This window comes from Nyctereutes procyonoides, unplaced genomic scaffold, assembly GCF_905146905.1.
Source record: "Nyctereutes procyonoides isolate TBG_1078 unplaced genomic scaffold, NYPRO_anot_genome, whole genome shotgun sequence".
Lineage (NCBI taxonomy): Eukaryota > Metazoa > Chordata > Mammalia > Carnivora > Canidae > Nyctereutes > Nyctereutes procyonoides.
Window position 1 is genome coordinate 15241383 of NW_026575020.1, and position 18365 is coordinate 15259747.

At 36.8% G+C, this 18365-nt stretch overlaps 1 protein-coding gene across 6 annotated transcripts in view; it reads left to right on the forward strand.

The window, feature by feature from the left end:
* The window catches only part of RAD51C (RAD51 paralog C), a 38792-nt gene that overhangs the window by 15067 nt on the left and 5360 nt on the right, over positions 1–18365 (forward strand). For 4 of the 6 annotated variants that reach the window (XR_008663390.1, XM_055317408.1, XM_055317399.1 and 1 more), the window contains exons 5-7: positions 2691–2822; positions 11649–11715; positions 13185–13245. Coding sequence is in view for 5 of the 6 variants with exons in the window: in XM_055317408.1 (XP_055173383.1) it covers positions 2691–2822; positions 11649–11715; positions 13185–13245 (260 nt within the window). In the remaining variant the exon portion in view is untranslated. The remainder of the gene's footprint in view (positions 1–2690; positions 2823–11648; positions 11716–13184; positions 13246–18365) is intronic. The other 2 variants (XM_055317415.1, XM_055317439.1) reach the window with 2 other exon arrangements.

An 18365-nucleotide genomic window follows, 5' to 3' on the forward strand; every position in this document is an offset into this window, starting at 1 on the left:
GACTCTCTCTCTGTGTCTCATGAATAAATAAATCTTTAAAAAAAATAATAATAACTTGGTATACTGTGCTTTTATATTCATTCATCTTTAAGTATTTCCCTTTTAATGCCTTCTTTAACTCATTCCTTATTTAGGGAGTGTATTGCTTAGGGTTGCCTGGCTAACTCAGTTGATAGAACATGTGACTCTTGATCTCAGGGTTGTGAGTTTTTTGTTATTGTTGTTTTGGGTTTGTTTTTTTAAGTTTATTTAAATAATCTCTATATCCAACATGGTACTTGAACTCGTGACCCCGAGATCAAAAGTTTCATGCAGGGATCCCTGGGTGGCGCAGCGGTTTGGCGCCTGCCTTTGGCCCAGGGCACGATCCTGGAGACCCGGGATCGAATCCCACGTCGGGCTCCCGGTGCATGGAGCCTGCTTCTCCCTCTGCCTGTGTCTCTGCCTCTCTCTCTCTCTGTATGACTATCGTAAATAAAAAAAAAAAAAAACAAAAAAAAACAAAAACAAAAACAAAAGTTTCATGCATCTCCATCTGAGCCACCAGGCACCCATGGGGGTCATGAGTTTGAGCCCCATATTGGGTATAGAGATTACTTAAAAAAAAAAAAAAGAGGTGTTGTTTAATTTGTGAGTTTTCCAAATTTCCTTCTGATGCCGGCTTCTAATTCCATTCCATTCTGGTCAGAGAAGATACTTTATATATGATCCATCCCATCTTTATACATTTGTTTTGTGACTTACTTTGTGACCCAACCTCTAGATCTATCCAGGAGAATGTTCTCTGTGCATTTGAGAAGAATATGTATTCTGCTCTTGAGTGGAGCATTTTATATCTATTTATGTATCTGTTTCTGGCTTTTTCTTTTTAATGGGTCAGCCTTTATTGGTGAGCAGGCAATTGAATTGCTGTCCAATTCAAAAGAAGTTGCTTACCTCATGATGAACAAGTACATTTTAACATGAGTGCTGGTTGATAGTTTTGTTTATGTCAACAAGTGTGATGAAAGTGAAACAACGGGTATATTTTTTTAATTGAATTATAATTGATGTACTATATCCTGTTAGTTTCAGGTGTACATCATAGTGATTTGATATTTTTACACATTATGAAAACTCACAATATGTCCAGTTACAGTGTATCACCATACACAAAAATATGTGTATATGTCCTTTATGTGGGCTGTCTTTCCCTCCTATAGGTTCTTATTGAGTACTCAGATCTATTGCCTCCCTTTTCATTGACACCTTCCTTTACATCTAGTCTAAGTTAGCCTCCCTCTACTTTATCACCTACTTATTCATCATTATTTCACCCAGTTTAGTTTCTTCATAACTCCATCATTATCAGAAATTACTCATGTATTTTTTTGCATGTTAATTGCCCTTTACTCCACTAGAACATAAACTCCATAAATTCTTGTTCCTGGAACAAGTACTGCCTGGAACAGTTACTAACATAGTAGGTGCTGAATGAAGGAATGAATACTCTAGAAGATACACAAATGGATTACTTAGACATGGCGTCATCAAATCCTCTTCTTTAGTCTAATCCTTACAAGAAAAATATATAATCTTAATGGGATTTTTAAATTTGGATTCATTTCCAGATTCTGTTTGTTCTTAGATATGAGGTTTATATATTACTCTGACTTCACTGTAGGAGCCATTATTTGGATATTAGAAATGCAATTGTCATGAAAATGTTTATCATCTATAAGTGAGCCTTCTTCATTAGAATTCAAGACAAACCTGCCTCATGCTGAATTCTCCATTATAACAGATACTGCAATGATTAGCTGCCTTATAGTATATTTAAAATTAAGGAGGAAAAGTATACCAAGAATTAAGTTTTTGAAGAAGGTATAATAATTTACCAATTGAAGAATTTTTTTTAAACAAAAAATCTTGAAGGTAATTTGAAATATCGAAGAATTTATTTTACTAAGATGTCAGAAGTGCTTTTTATCAGTGTAAAATGCCTCTGTAAAGATTGTGTAAAGTAGGGATCCCTGGGTGGCGCAGCAGTTTGGCGCCTGCCTTTGGCCCAGGGCGCGATCCTGGAGACCCAGGATCAAATCCCACATTGGGCTCCCGGTGCGTGGAGCCTGCTTCTCCCTCTGCCTGTGTCTCTGCCTCTCTCTCTCTCTGTGTGACTATCATAAATAAATAAAAATTGAAAAAAAAAAAGTAAAAAAAGATTGTGTAAAGTATACGAAAATTGTAATTGCTTTTTTTACGTTGAATTACTTTTTCAAGTTGATAAATTATCAAACCAGAGTATATTTTAATTTTTGTTGAAAACATTGGGTGAATGGATTTATCTTGGAGAGTTAGAAATAGAATTCTGAATTTTAAGGATTTTTTTTTACCTGCAGTGAACATGCTTTTGGGATGCCATTTTTAAAATTTAATTTTATTTTATTTTATTTTTTAAATGTTTATTTATTTATGATAGTCACACACACACACACACAGAGAGAGAGAGAGAGAGAGAGAGAGAGAGGCAGAGACATAGGCAGAGGGAGAAGCAGGCTCCATGCACCGGGAGCCCGACGTGGGATTCGATCCCGGGTCTCCAGGATCGTGTCCTGGGCCAAAGGCAGGCGCTAAACTGCTGCACCGCCCAGGGATCCCTAAAATTTTATTTTTAATACCAAACCTAATATCATGATCTCTTCTGTATTTAGGTTCGATTAGTGATAGTGGATGGTATTGCTTTTCCTTTTCGTCATGACCTAGATGATCTATCCCTTCGGACTCGATTACTAAATGGCCTAGCCCAGCAAATGATCAGCCTTGCAAATAACCACAGATTAGCTGTAAGTATTATTAGCCAAGAGAATTTTATCATAAAGTCAAGCTTGTATAAAATATTAATGTCTAGAAATAGCTAAATAGAATTTGACTCAAACACATAATAGAGACAGTTTTAAATGTAGTTTTTGTTTAATTTTTAGAAAAAATTAATTCTAGTCTTGCGTTGTATATCAGTTTTCCTAGAAAATAAGCATAATCAAGATGCTATATTTTAAAATGGACTTGTTTGATAAAGAAATGCTGCCTTTGGTAATTGCAATCTTGGGTTTTTTTTTTGTCTAAATATACTTGATGTTTTTCAGGTAAACTCTTCTAACATCCCCATTTTTCTTTTACTCTGAGTCTTTTATTATTACATGTTGTATAATTACAGATTCAGATAGGAAAGTTACTTAGTGTGGACAACCTAGATGTTTGGAGGTAGAGCTAACTCTTCTAGATTTGAAATGTGAAGTTAGATATAAAGATCGGAAGTGACAAGACAGAAAGGAGTGAGGTAACTACTTTTTTTTTTTAACTAATTGCCATCAATTTCCATTCTGCCACCTGTCACACCAATACACACACTTGACCAGGAGGGTGATGGGAAAAGGTCAAGTCACTTAACTTGATATTCTTGTATTTACCCTGATTGGAGATTTTTTAGCACATATCTATAATATAGCATAAGTAGGTAAAGAACTTCTTGATAAAATCATTTCAAAACATACTTTTCTTTCTTTTTTTCTCTCTTTCTTTTCTTTTCTTTTTTTTTTTTTTTTAAGATTTTATTTATTCATGAGAGACACAGAGAGAGAGGCAGAGACAAAGGCAGAGGGAAAAGCAGGCTCCACGCAGGAAGCCCGACCTGGGACTTGATCCCGGGTCTCCAGGACCATGCCCTGGGCTAAAGGCAGCGCCAAACTACTGAGCCACATGGGCTACCCTCAAAACACACTTTTCTTTTGAGTTTTTAGATTTTTTTTGGCCATATACTGAAAAGTCTGGTATCCTGTGTTTGAATTATTTCTTGTATTAATTTGTAATTTAGCATTCTATTAATCAATGAAGATCCCCCAGTAGGGGGCACTCAAGACTAATGGGTTGTATAGTTCCTTAGGTTTTGTTTTGTTTGTTGAACAGAAATAGCTTTATTGGGGATCCCTGGGTGACCCAGGGCATGATCCTGGAGTCTCAGGATCGAGTCCCACATCAGGCTTCCTGCATGGAGCCTGCTTCTCCCTCTGCCTGTGTCTCTGCTCCTCTCTCTCTCTCTCTCTCTGTGTGTGTGTGTGTGTCTCTCAAGTATAAATAAAAATCTTAAAAAAAAAAAAAAGAAACAGCTTTATTTTTTCCAATTAAAAAAGTAATCTAAACAGTAACATGGAATACTATGCAGTGTTTAAGAAGAGTAATGTAAATATATACATACTAACATACAACAAGATGTATCCAGACATATAATTAAGTGAAAAGATTAGTCACATGACTTTGTGTTATATGGGGCACTTGGGTGGCTCAGTCAGTTAAGCATCTGCCTTCAGCTCAGGTCATGATCCAAGGTCTTGGAATTGAGTCCCACTTCAGGCTCTCTGCTCAGCAGGGAACCTGCTTCTCTCTCTCCCTCTACTTGCTGCTTCACCTGTCTGTGCACTCCCTCTCTCTCTGTCAAATAAATAAATAAAATCTTTAAAAAACTCAACAACATGGCAGCCTGGGTGGCTCAGCGGTTTAGCGCTGCCTTCAGCCCAGGACATGACCCCGGGGTCCTGGGATCAAGTCCCACATCGCTCCCTGCATGGAGTCTGCTTCTCCCTCTGCCTGCGTGGAGTCTGCTTCTCCCTCTGCTTGTGTCTCTGCCTCTCTTTCTCTCTCTCTCTGTGTCTCATGAATAAATAAATAAGATCTTTAAAAAAAACCTCAACAACACCAAAAACAATATATTTTATGTGATCTCACTTTTGAGAAAAATAAAAAGTATATATGTGCACTTATATTTATATATATGAACAAAAAGATCAGAAAGGATCAAAATGTTCATGATGACTACTTCTAGAAATAGGATTTTGTGAGTTTGAGGGCATACTTTCCCTTCTTTATAAATTCTTCTCTGCTTGATTTTAATTTCCCAGTTGTCATGTATAGAAGTATATAAGACCTTTGACAATATATACACTTCACAATTTTAAATTGTATATAAATTTATATGCATGTATATATATATATGTATTTGTGTTATATATAAATTATATATACTTTCTGTAAAAGAAGTTCTAAACAATAAAAAAAATGTAGGAAGTAAGTAAATTATTACCCAGAGATGATTATTGTTGAGTTTGGTGTACATATTTTTCCCAACTTATAAAGGTTTTTTTAAGTTTTTATTTTTATTTTAAAGTAATCTCTACGCCCAATATGGGGCTTGACTTCACAACCCTGAGATCAAGAGCTGCATGCTCTGTGGAGTCAGGCAGGCACCCCTATATAGACATAGACATATTTTTTAAGTGAGATATTATACATGCTATTATACAAAGCAGTTTGTTTTTCCCTTAATATATTGCCAACATTTTTCCATATACACTACTTTATGAGTGTACCTTAACTAAAGCTTATATAGTGCTCTATTGTATGAATATAGCATTTTTTTTAAGATTTTATTTATTTATTCATGAGAGACACAGAGAGAGAGAGAGAGAGAGGCAGAGACACTGGCAGAGGGAAAAGTAGGGCAGGGAGCCCGACATGGGACTCGATCCCAGGTCTCCAGGATCCCGCCCTGGGCCAAAGGCGGCACTAAACCTCTGAGCCACTGGGGCTGCCCAGTTTTTCACCATTTTAAAAACTGGTGGGGCCTGGGGCCACTGGGGGGCCTGGGTGGCTCAGTCAGTTAAGCATCTGCCTTGGGCTTAGGTCATGACCTCAGGATCTTGGGATCGAGTCCAGCATCACATCATATCACATTGCATCGAATTGGGCTCCCTGCCTGCTTCTTCCTCTGCTTGCCACTCATTCTGCTTGTGTTTTCTCTCTGTGTCAAATAAATAAAATCTTTAAAAAAAAAAAAATCCTGCAGTCAACTCTGTATATACTTTTTTTGCCCATTTATCCAGTTACTTTTTTTTTTTAAAGAAAAAATTCCTGTCCAGTTATTTCTGAAAGTACCAAGTCAAAGGGATATCTCTGTTCTTATTTTTATTCTTTGGGGGGGATATCTCTGTTTTTAAACATTTTGTTAAAAAAAATAAACATTTTGTTATATATTATCAAATTGCCCTCACAAAGCTGTTCTAAAGTATATTCTCTACAGCAATGAATGGGAATTCTTGTTTTTCCACATCTTTACCAACTGTGAGCCTTTTAAAAATCTTTGCCAAACTATAATAGAATCCTTTTAAGATGCATTAATTTGATTATTAGCAGAAATGTTTTTTAACAGCTTTATTGAGATATAATTAACATACCATAAAATCACCGTTTTAATAGGTATAGTTCAGTGGTTTGTAGTATATTTACAGAGTTGTACAACCATTACTGTCTAATTTAGACAGTAATTCATCACCCCAAAAAGAAATCATGTACCCAGGGATCCCTGGGTGGTGCAGCGGTTTAGCGCCTGCCTTTGGCCCAGGGCGCGATCCTGGAGACCCGGGATCGAGTCCCACATCGGGCTCCCAGTGCATGGAGCCTGCTTCTCCCTCTGCCTGTGTCTCTGCCTCTCTCTCTCTCTCTCTCTCTGTGACTATCATAAAAAATAAATAAATAAATAAATAAATAAATAAATAAATAAATAAATAAATAAATATATTTAAAAAAAATCATGTACCCATTAGTCATCTTTCCTCATTGCACCCTCTTGTCAGTCCCTAAGAACTATTAGTCTGCTTTCTATTTGTATGTATCTTGTCTTTTCTGGGTACTTTATATAAATAAAATCATTCAGTATATGAACTTTTATTTCTGGCTTCTTTCACTTAGCATATTTGCAAGATTCATCCATGTTGTAGCATGTATCAGTATCCTTTTAATGACCGATTAACTTTGCATTTTCTTAGTATATCACATTTTGTTTATTCATCAATTGAAGGACATTTGGGTAACAAGTATTTTTAAAGCAGCGAACTTCATAATTCAAAAGTGATTGCTACTGTGCTATTTTAAAGATTCATTCTTTAGTATCATGGTAAACCCAACATTTTTTTCAGAGGTCATGTAATTCTTTTATAAGTAATTGCTAAAGGTGCAAATTCTGATTTTGGGTTGTTTAACAGTTGGCAAGCCAGTGCATCTATTTACATTTTCCTCAAGAGATGTAGTGGGTAAATTAAATCCAGGTTTCCCTCACTATCCAAAAGTAGAGCATTCTAACAAAAACCTTTGGTAAGCCAAAAGGTATAAAGCAAAGAAGCAGTTAACCAGTAATTTTTATGGAAAATTGTTTTAGCGTTCCCAGACTCAAAAAATAATTTTTCTGATACCTTAGGACAGATGTTGCTAATGAATGCACAAAGTAAATCAAGATAAAGCACAGATGCTCACCCACACAGTTCAAAGCTATGGCAGCTTGATGCTAAGATGCTGAGTGTCATTACTCGGGGAAGGAGCTTGGTGATGGTGCTTTCCCTGCCTGGGTGCACTCTGCTTTTATAAGAGTTTTTTTTCAAATGCTGAATACTATATTTGCTTTTCACTTTTTTTTCTTTTATTTTTTGTAAAAGTGAAAATCCTCTTTGGATTCTTTTGGTTAGCAAAAACAGGTACTAATATAGGTCTTTCATAAAAGTGAAGTGGCATAACAGGAGCTTTTGAAAAGCAGGGGATACCTGTACTCTATAAACCAGTGCTGTCTGAGAGGACTTTTGGGGAAGATGAAAATGCTTAGTCTAATACAGCAGTTGCATGACTATTGAACACTTGAAAATGTTTAGCGTTACTGATTAACTGAATGTCTAATTTTAATTTAATTTTAAAGAGCTGTATGTGTGCCTAATGGCTGCAGGATTGGATAGTACACCTGTAATCAAAAAGTGTTGGTATAAATAAATATCCCAGTTGCTAGAGCTTAAACACTTGGTAGTCTGTAAAGGGAATTATTCTGCATGTTGGTGATGTCAGTCACCAATTTAAATTGCTGCTTAGCTTTTTCTAAGACATGAGGTAATACATGAGGAAGCTTCTGTGACACTTAAGGAACGAGAAACTAGAAGTCGTGTCATCCAGTTGGTGCATAATTGAAATCTAGTGGAACACAGATTTCTCCCTTATAGACAAACAAAAATTTTAGGGTGTTAACCAATACAGTGAGAATAGCCAAATGCCTTTTATTTCTTGGTTTTCTTATGGAACTGATGCCTTTTTCAAAGTAGGTATCTTTTCTCATTGCTTTTCATAGAAGTTCTTAACACTGTCAGCTTTCAGTAGTATCTGTCATATTTCTAGAGGGAAAATCTGTATTGGAAGAATATTTAACTCTTTCTGGAGAAGTTGGAGCTGGGAGATGCCAATCTTTTACTGTATTCAGTCTTTTTTTTTTTTTTTTTTAAGATTTTATTTATTCATTCATGAGAGACACACAGAGAGAGGCAGAGACACAGGCAAAGGGAGAAGCCGGCTCCATGCAGGGAACCCGACGTGGGACTCAATCCCGGGTCTCCAGGATCATGCCCTGGGCTGAAGGCTGCACTAAATCTCTGAGCCATGGGTCTGCCCGTATTCAGTCTTAAACACCCTTTTTCTCTACTTTAAAATTACTGTTCTTCATTTTGAGGCAAGAGAAACAAAAGCAAAAATAAATTATTGGGACTACATCCAAATAAAAAGCTTCAGCATAACAAAGGAAACAGTCAACAAAACTAAAAGACAACTACTGAATGGGGAAAGATACTTGCAAATGATGATATACGATAAGTGGTTAGTATCCAAAATGTATAAGGAATTTATACAATGCAGTATTTACAGGGCAGAATAAATGTCTTGGCTTTAGAGCAGTATAAAAAAAACCCCCAAATTTATACAGCTCAGTACCCAAAAAACAAATAATCTAACTAAAAATAGGCAGAAGACATGAACACACATTTCTCCAAAGAAGATGTGCATATGGCCAACAGACACATGAAAAGATGCTCAGCATCACTCATCATCAGGGAAACCAAATCAAAACCACAGTGAGATATCACCTTACACCTGTCAGAATGGCTAAAATATAAAACACAAGAAATACACGTGGTGGTGAGTATGTGGAGAAAAAGGAACCCTCATGCACTGTTGGTGGGCATGCAAACTGTTGTGGCATGCAAACAGTATAGAGGTTCCTCAAGAAAACTAAAAATAGAAATAGCATATGATCTAGTAATCACACTACTGGGTGTTTGCCCAAAGAATAAGAAAACACTAATTTAAAAGAATATACGAAAAAAATTAAAAAATAAATAAAAATATAAATAAATAAAAATATAAATAAATAAATAAATAAATAAATAAATAAATAAATAAATAAAAGAATATATGTGCCCCCATGTTTATGGGAGATTATAATAGCTAAGATATGGAAGCAGCCCAAGTGTCCATTGACAGATGAATGGATGGAGAAGATGTGATATACACACATGCACAATGGAATATTATTGAGACATAACAAATGAAATCTTGCCATCTGCAACAACATGGATGAATCTAGAGAGTACAATGCTAAGCAAAATAAGCCAGTCAGAAAAAGACAAATACCATATGATTCGTTCATATGTGGAATTCACAAAAAATGAATAAAGGAAGAATAAAGAGACAAACCAGGGCCTCCTGGTTGGTTCAGGAGGTTGAGCAGCCAACTCTTGGTTTTGGCTTGGGTCATGATCTTAGGGTCTTGGAATTGAGTCCCATATCAGCTTCCACCTTCAATGGGGAGTCTGCTTGAGATTCTCTCTTTCACTTTGCCTCTGCCCCTCACCCCACACTTGTGCATTCTCTCTCCCCCTCAAATAAATAAATCTTTAAAAAAAAAAACAGAGACAAACCAAAAATCAGACTGCTGGGCATGGAGCCCAACACGGGCTTGAATTCATGACCCTGATATCAAGACCTAATCTGAGGGGATCCCTGGGTGGCTCAGCGGTTTGGTGCCTGCCTTTGGCTCAGGGCGCGATCCTGGAGTCCCGGGATCGAATTCCCGTGTCGGGCTCCCGGCATGGAGCCTGCTTCTCCCTCTGCCTGTGTCTCTGCCTCTCTCTCTCTCTCTCTCTGTCTATGATAAATAAATAAATAAATCTTAAAAAAAAAAAAAACCTAATCTGAGACAAGAGCTTTTCAATTAACCAACTAAGCCACTAGGCACCCCCAGATTCTTAGCTATAGAAAACAAACAGATGGTTGCCAGAGAGGAGGTGGGTGGGGAAATGGGCGAAATAAGCAAAAGGATTAAGAGTACACTTATCTTGGGGCACCTGGGTGGCTCAGTAGGTTCTGTGTCCAACTCTTGGTTTCAGCTCAGGTCTCAGGGTCTTCGGGTGAAGCTGCACATCAGGTTCTGAGCTCAGTGGGGAGTCTGCTCAAGGATTCTCTCTCCTCACTTTCTGCACTCCCCCCGCCCTTGTTCACTCTTTCTCTAAAATAAATCTTTAAAGAGTACAGTTAATGCTTACAGAGATCTTGAGTCACTATATTGTTATACCTGAAACTAATATAATACTTTGTTAACTGAACTGGAATTAAAATTTAAAAATAAAAAAAATACTGTTTTTAAAACATGGACTCTTTTCTATAGGTCATTATTTAACCCAAAAGAATTATTATTTTTAGCTGTGAGGGCCGTTTATGAGTAAAGCAACAGCTATATCTATTATTAGCAGACTAGTATAGTTATAATTTGGAGTCAATTGACCTGAACACTGGGTTTTATTTTTTGCCACTTCTTCTATATTTTCTTTATGATTTTAAGTCTTTTCTCATAATTTTTGCCTCAATTTCTTTTTTTTCCCCCTGTAAAACCAGAAATGGTAGTAGTGTATTTGTCTCTTTTGTAAAGATGCAAACAGTGAATTATTTATTAAGTATCTCACACTCTTTTAATTAAATATATTCTGGAAAGGCAACAGTGGTAACAAAAAATAAAAAAAAGCCAGACTCAATCTTTCTAAGCTTCTGATTTCTCGTGTGTTAAACTGAAATAATATCAAAAACTAATAATACCTCATTCATGGAGTAGTTGTGAAGGCTAGATACGGTAATGAAGGTAAAGCACTTAGCATAGTTTCTGGCATGTTTTAAGTACTCAGTAAATGTTTATTATCACTACTGAGATTGCTGCTATTGGTCTGGTGGTTTCTCTTGGCTTATCCAAAACTTAAATTTTAAAAGTGAGGTTTTTCCGATAACTCCCAGTTATGAACTTTTTTTTTTAAGATTTTATTTATTTATTCATGAGAGACACAGAGAGGCAGAGGCACAGGCAGAGGGAGAAGCAGGCTTCCTGCAGGGAGCCTGACGTGTGACTCGTTCCCAGGCCTCTGGGATCACACTCCAAGCCGAAGGCAGATGCTCAACCTCTGAACCACCCAGGTGTCCCAGTTATGAACTTCTTATATGTAGTCTCTTTACACTTTTATGTATTATCTGTTATATTTTTATTCTTCCATTTTCACAATTGTTCTTATCTATTAAAATGTTTATGTTCAATAGAATCATGTTTTCAGATAATTTTTATGGGCAAATTTAAAAAATTTATCAGAAAAGTTCTCATTACCTAAATATATTTTTCTTCAAATTGTATTCAGAATGCTAAAACTGAATACTAATTCAGAACTACTTCCTTGATAATTTTGAGGAGATATTCACCTAATTTTCTCACTTTTTTTTAGGTACTTTTAACAAATCAGATGACAACAAAGATTGATAGAAATCAGGCCTTGCTGGTTCCTGCATTGGGTGGGTATTTTTTCTTTTCTTTTTTTTTTTTTTATTTATGATAGTCACAGAGAGAGAGAGAGAGAGGCAGAGACACAGGCAGAGGGAGAAGCAGGCTCCATGCACTGGGAGCCCAATGTGGGATTCGATCCCAGGTCTCCAGGATCACGCCCTGGGCCAAAGGCAGGCGCCAAACCGCTGCGCCACCCAGGGATTCCCCCATTGGGTGGGTATTTAATCATATAAGCTTTTTTTTAAAGTTTTGTATTTATTTAAGTAATCTCTATAACCATCATAGGGCTTGAACTCACAACCTCAAGGTTAAGGGTCACATGTTCTTCTGAGAGCCAACCAGGTGCCCCCAGATAAGCATTTTAAATTTAGCACATTTTTTTTCTCCCTCTTTCACGTGATGCTTATTGACTACTATCAGCTCCACAAAAGCAGAGAGTGTATTAGTCTTATTCACTAATAAGTTTCAGTGTGGGGAAGCCCGGGTGGCTCAGCGGTTTAGTGCCGCCTGCAGCCCAGCGTTTGATCCTGGAGACCTGGGATCAAGTCCCACATCAGGTTCCCTGCATGGCGCCTGCTTCTCCCTCCGCTTATGTCTCTCATGAATAAATAAAATCTTAAAAGAAAAGGAAATGCTTTCTAAAAAATAAAAAGTAAGTCTTAGTGTGGAGCACAATACCTTTAGATATTGACTCATTGTTTTAGTTATTTAATAAACATTTATTGAGCATTTACTGTTTGGCAACTATTGTGTCAGGTACCGAGCATATAAATCTTCATAAGATGACTCTTGCCTTTAGAAAGTCTTAGGCAGGAGGAATGGTGAATTCATTAAAATTCACATACAGTGAATAGACTTATGGCTCTTCCTAACCTCAGTCATGGTTTTTTTTTTTTTTTTTAAATTTTTTTTTTAATTTTTATTTATTTATGATAGTCACATAGAATGAGAGAGAGAGAGGCAGAGACACAGGCAGAGGGAGAAGCAGGCTCCATGCACCGGGAGCCCGACGTGGGATTCGATCCCGGGTCTCCAGGATCACGCCCTGGGCCAAAGGCAGGCGCTAAACCGCTGCGCCACCCAGGGATCCCCCAGTCATGGTTTTGTTAGGATACAGTCCTTCGAGATTTTTCTTTTGCTAAATTCTTTAACAACATTTTGTCAGAGTTTTGCTTTCCTTCCAGTAGCCAGAAATATGTTGTTAGTAGTTCTGATAATGGAAGATTGACAAAATGTTGACTCAAACTATAAAGTTTTCTGAAAGCAAAAACAAAGGATAATGATCTATTTCTAAAGATAGGTAAAAATTTATTAATCTCAGGATGTTACCCATGTGTACAGGGGTTTTAAAAGTATAAGTATATTCTTGTGTTAAATTAGGTAAAGTAAAACTGTTTTGGTCAGAGGCATTCTGAGAGAGACTTAATAGCCTTGTCACTAAGGCAGTTTACAGTTGTTTTGTTCTTGTTCCCACTAGGGGAAAGTTGGGGACATGCTGCTACAATACGGCTAATTTTTCACTGGGACCAAAAGCAAAGGTCAGTATAGAAACAGGTTAATAATTCTAAATATTGGGTTAATTACACTGAACAGTTATATTTTCTTATATCTACAACAGTGGATGACATCTATAGTGCCTCATGAATGAGAGTTTTTGTTGCCTTGTCCTTCATAACCTAGAGAAAATATAGAAACATGTTGTTAAACTGCACATTGAGCTAACATAGGAAGTTCTTTGGAATATTTAAATGATGGGGTGCACCTGAAATGAGTAGGTGGCCAAAGAATGCTACCTTCTATAGCTCTTTGAAATCAAGTACCATTTATTAGCCTTGCAAAAGGAGGTAGGTACTCTATGTTCCTAGAAAGGATTGAAAAAAGAATAAAATCAGGACAAAAGGAAAACTTCTGAGGTTAGCTTTTGGACTAATTTATGTGGAAAATAGGATGGTTTTTCCTAGTTGCTTAATATATTTCTTGTATGAAATTGTGTCTATTTTTGTTTTCTTTTGTATTTTGTTATCCTACTTCTGTTACCCAGTTACTTACCTGCCTTTCACAAGTATTGTTCTTTAAAATAAAACTATGACAGCATGAAACCTTTGTATTTGTTTTTAAAGCTGCTGAGCAAGTGAACAAACCAGCTTTCATTTTCTTTAAAATAGGCAAATGAAAGCTTTGGAGTTTTTTTATTCTACACTTCTAGAAATGTCAGATTTATGCCACCCCCTGTGCTTTGAGGTTAATTTGTATAATTGAAAGAACTTGGTTTGGAAATACTGTGATGAAAGGAAGAAATTGAGAAAGCATGTGGACAAAGATGGAAAAAAAGGGTTGCTTAAATATATATCAGGTCTGGTCAGTGATACTGTCTTAGTTCTTTTTTTTCTTTTTTTTTTAATTTTTTTTTTAAATTTATTTATGATAGTCACAGAGAGAGAGAGAGAGAGAGAGAGAGAGAGAGGCAGAGACACAGGCAGAGGGAGAAGCAGGCTCCATGCACCGGGAGCCTGACGTGGGATTCGATCCCGGGTCTCAGGATCGCGCCCTGGGCCAAAGGCAGGCGCCAAACCGCTGCGCCACCCAGGGATCCCACTGTCTTAGTTCTTTACCAATATTTCTTTGTTCTTTTCCTAACTAAAAAAAATCATGCCTGACCAAATTAGGTCTTACTTACTCTGAGTTCATAGCAGAATATATTACACTTATGTACATGTTTTGAAACTAATGCATGTGGTTTGTGTCTCTTTTAAAAATGTCATTTCCAAAAAAATAAAAATAAAAATGTCATTTCCTGGGGGTTCCCTGGGTGGTTCAGTGGTTTACTGCCTGCCTTCACACCCAGGGCGTGATCTTGGAGACCCAGGATCAAGTTCCACATTGGGCTTCTTCCTACATGGAGTCTGCCTCTCTCTTTCTGTGTCTCTCATGAATAAATAAATAAAATAAAAAATAAAAATGTCATTTCCAAAGAGCTCAGGTACCTCTTTTCCGCCACCCCCCCCAATAAAACTTATTGCTTTACAATTGACTTCTATCCCCCAGTTCTGTAAATAAGTCATTGTATTCTGGATCACAAAAGGAATTCTTTCCTCAACAACAAACCCTATTGTAAATATTTGGCAACAGTTCTCCAGAACATATTGAACATACTGCTTATACTTTCCCAGATTCAGGTTTTCTTTCTTTTCTTTTTTTTTTTTTTAATCATTTATTTGTTTGTTTGTTTGTTTGTTTATTCATGAGAGACAGGCAGAAACACAGGCAGAGGGAGGAGCTCGCTCCATGCACGGAGCCCGATGTGGGACTCGATCTCGGGACTCCAGGATCAGACCCTGGGCCGAAGGCAGGCGCCCAACCACTGAGCCACCCAGGGTTCCCCTCTTTCTTTTTTTAATATTTTTTATTTATTTTTGAGAGAGAGAGTGAGTGCGTGAGCAAAAAAGAGTGTGTGTACATATGCTCATGAGCACGGGGAGGGACAGAGGGAAAAGCAGATTCTCCACTGAGCAGGGAGTCCAGTGCAGGACTGTATTCCAGGCCCTGGGATCATGACCTGAGCTGAAGGCAGATGTTTAACTGAGCAACCAGGCCCCCCAGATTGAGGTTTTCTGTAAAGTGCATCCCACTGTTCAAATGTTTTTAGGAATTCTCCTTGAACTAGTATATAGTGGTGGTCATCCCACTCTTATTCTACTATTAAATATTCACTAATAGAGTATATCTAAAAAATAAAAATAATATAAGCAAAGCAAGATTGTTTCATCTTTTAATGCACTCATCAGAAGATGTTTGCCTTCTTTGTCAAATTCTAGAAGTTAGCATTGGTTGGGTATCCATGAGATCAGAAAATCATGCTTACTCTTTAAGAGTTAGCCATCTTGTGACTTTCAGCTTCTCACTCATCCTTTCCAAGAAATTGGAGAATGGTGTTGAAGACTGACATTGAATTAGATAGATGTAGGGGAAATCTGTTCCATAAGTTTTTTCTATATCCCAGACTATGATTTTAGTGACTGCTTGCTTATGCTAGGTACTTAACTGGGCAGTTAATATACATTTCATAAATTCCCTTCAATAACTCTGAAGGATCTATATGTACATAGAGGTGAGAAGACCAAGGCTGCCCAGACAGATTAACTAAGAGTAATTAATAACCACCATTCTTTTGAATATTTATTAACTGTCCTTTATTGTGCTAAAAAGCATTATATATGTGTGTGCATATATATATAGTATATATTTTTTATAGTATATATTTTTATTTTCCAAATAACTATGAAATTAGTAGTAGTATCCACATTTTATAGCTGACTATATAATAGAGTCTGTTTCTTTTCCTAAAACTGCTGTTTCTACAATGGAATTAAAGTATTGTGTTGATTGCCAGCAAATCTGAAAGTATAGCTCTTATTCTCATTTTTAGATAAAATCCCTTTTCTCCAAACTGTTTCCCGCCCCCCCCCCCCCCCGGCTGGGGATATATGATAAGTATTGTGCATACTTTATTATAATTAAAATAAGTTGACCTCATTTATTAGAATTAAAATAGTTTTGTTCTTCATTGTTTGAAACCAGTCATCTTAAAAAAAAAAGAGACAGACCAGTTATTATTAAGTCATTAAAGTTGTATGAAATCTTGTATGTGTTTTAAAATTTAGTTTATCTTGAAAGGACAAAAATAGAAATTCACACTGGGAAAATAGTTATAAAAATGAACACTTCCAGTTTAAGCAGAAAACTAAAAACCTTAAGTAGCCAAATTTATATTGAGAGTTGAACCTTAGTGTCCCATCTTATGTTCCAGTCTCCCTCTTTCACCGGAAACACCTGAGTTTTACCTTTTGATTAACAATGAAATGACACTCCAACAGTTATTCAAATAAGTACTTTTGTCTCTGTCCTGTATATTGTGTGGGGTTTTCCTCCATTTGCATATTCATGATAACATGAGACTGAGATTGTTCAAAATTATATCACTTTTTGCCAAGAAGATCTGGTGGTAGAATGGAGTAATATATCAACACCCCCACACAGTGTTTCATATGTGTGCTCAGCTTTAGAGCACAAATTGTGCTTCTGTCTTATTTCTTCCTGACCCAAACTGTAGTTCAGCCATATGTTAATAAGCTTCATCTCAGCTGAGGCCATGAGCCAAGTGATTCTTTGGTTCAATTTGTTTAAAAAGATCTCTTGAAATGCAGATATGAAATATAAAATCTTATTTTTACCTAGGAATTTGAGGAAGTTTTTCACCCTGAATATTTAGTGCCCACTTGACTTTAGGATTTTTAATAAATATGTAAAAGCTTCTTAAAAGCTTATTTACTTTTTAAATAATTTTCTCAGAAAATTCAGATGTGAGACACCGGGTGGCTCAGTTGGTTAAGCGTCTGCCTTTGGCTCAGGTCATGATATCAGAGTCCTGGGATTGAGCCCCACATTGGGCTTTCCGCTCAGCAAGAAGCCTACTTATCCCTCTCCCTCTGCCTACTGCTTCTCCTGCTTTTTCTCTCTCTCTGTCAGATAAAAAAAATCTTAAGAAAAAGAAAAAAGAAAATTCAAATGTATCTTTTTTGGACATATGGTAATATGAGGTGATTTAGGTACTAATTTTTTCAGAATAAGTTTAGCTAATTTTTGTTTTATTCAATCAAAAAGATTTTTTAAATAAGGCAGATTAAAATACACCATGTCTCTGTTTTTCTTATATATATATATATATGCATATATATATATATATATATAACTTTTATTTATTTATTTTTAATTTTTTAAAGTCATCTCTGTGCCCAAACTGGGGTTGCAGCTTACAACTTGGAGGTCAAGAGTCACATGCTCTACCAACTAAGCCAGCCAGGCACCCTAATTTTTCTGTTATATTTTGTATTAAAGTTAGAATTATCAACCCAGGGGCACCTGGGTGGGTCAGCAGTTGAGCATCTGCCCTTGGCTCAGGTCATGATCCTGGGGTCCTGGGATTGAGTCCTGTAGCAGGCTCCTCACAAGGAGCCTGTCTCTGCCTCTCTCTCTCTGTGTCTCTCGTAAATAAATAAATAAATAAAATCTTTAAAAAACCCAAAACTGGGGCAGCCCGGGTGGCTCAGTGGTTTAGCACTGCGTTCGGCCCAGGGCCTGATCCTGGAGGCCCAGGATCGAGTCCCATGTCAGGCTCCCTGCATGGAGCCTGCTTCTCTCTCTGCCACCACCCCCCTCTCTGTCTCTGTCTCTCATGAATAAATAAATAAAATCTTAAAAAAAATGTTTAAAAAACAAAACAAAACAGCAAGACAGATGAGAGAAACCGATTGTTTACTATCCAAGCCACACTCAAGCCTTCTTGGTAGCCTATAACCAAGTGCCTTGAACCAAGTAAAAAATAAACACCAAGCAGCCAGTAAAAAAGGAAGTCAATATTATATGTAAATAAATGACCCTTTTAACTCTGAGAGTTTATGATTTTTCTCTAAGGTAGAATCTGCATTTTGTGCAGTTATATCAGTTTTTTAAAACTGGTAAATTGTGGGGCACCTGGCTGGCGCAGTTGGTAGATTATGCAACTCTTGATCTTGGGGTTGTGAGTTCAAGCCCCATGTTGGGTATAGGGCCACTTAAAAATTTATTTTTTTAATTAAATTGTGGTAAATTGTACATATCA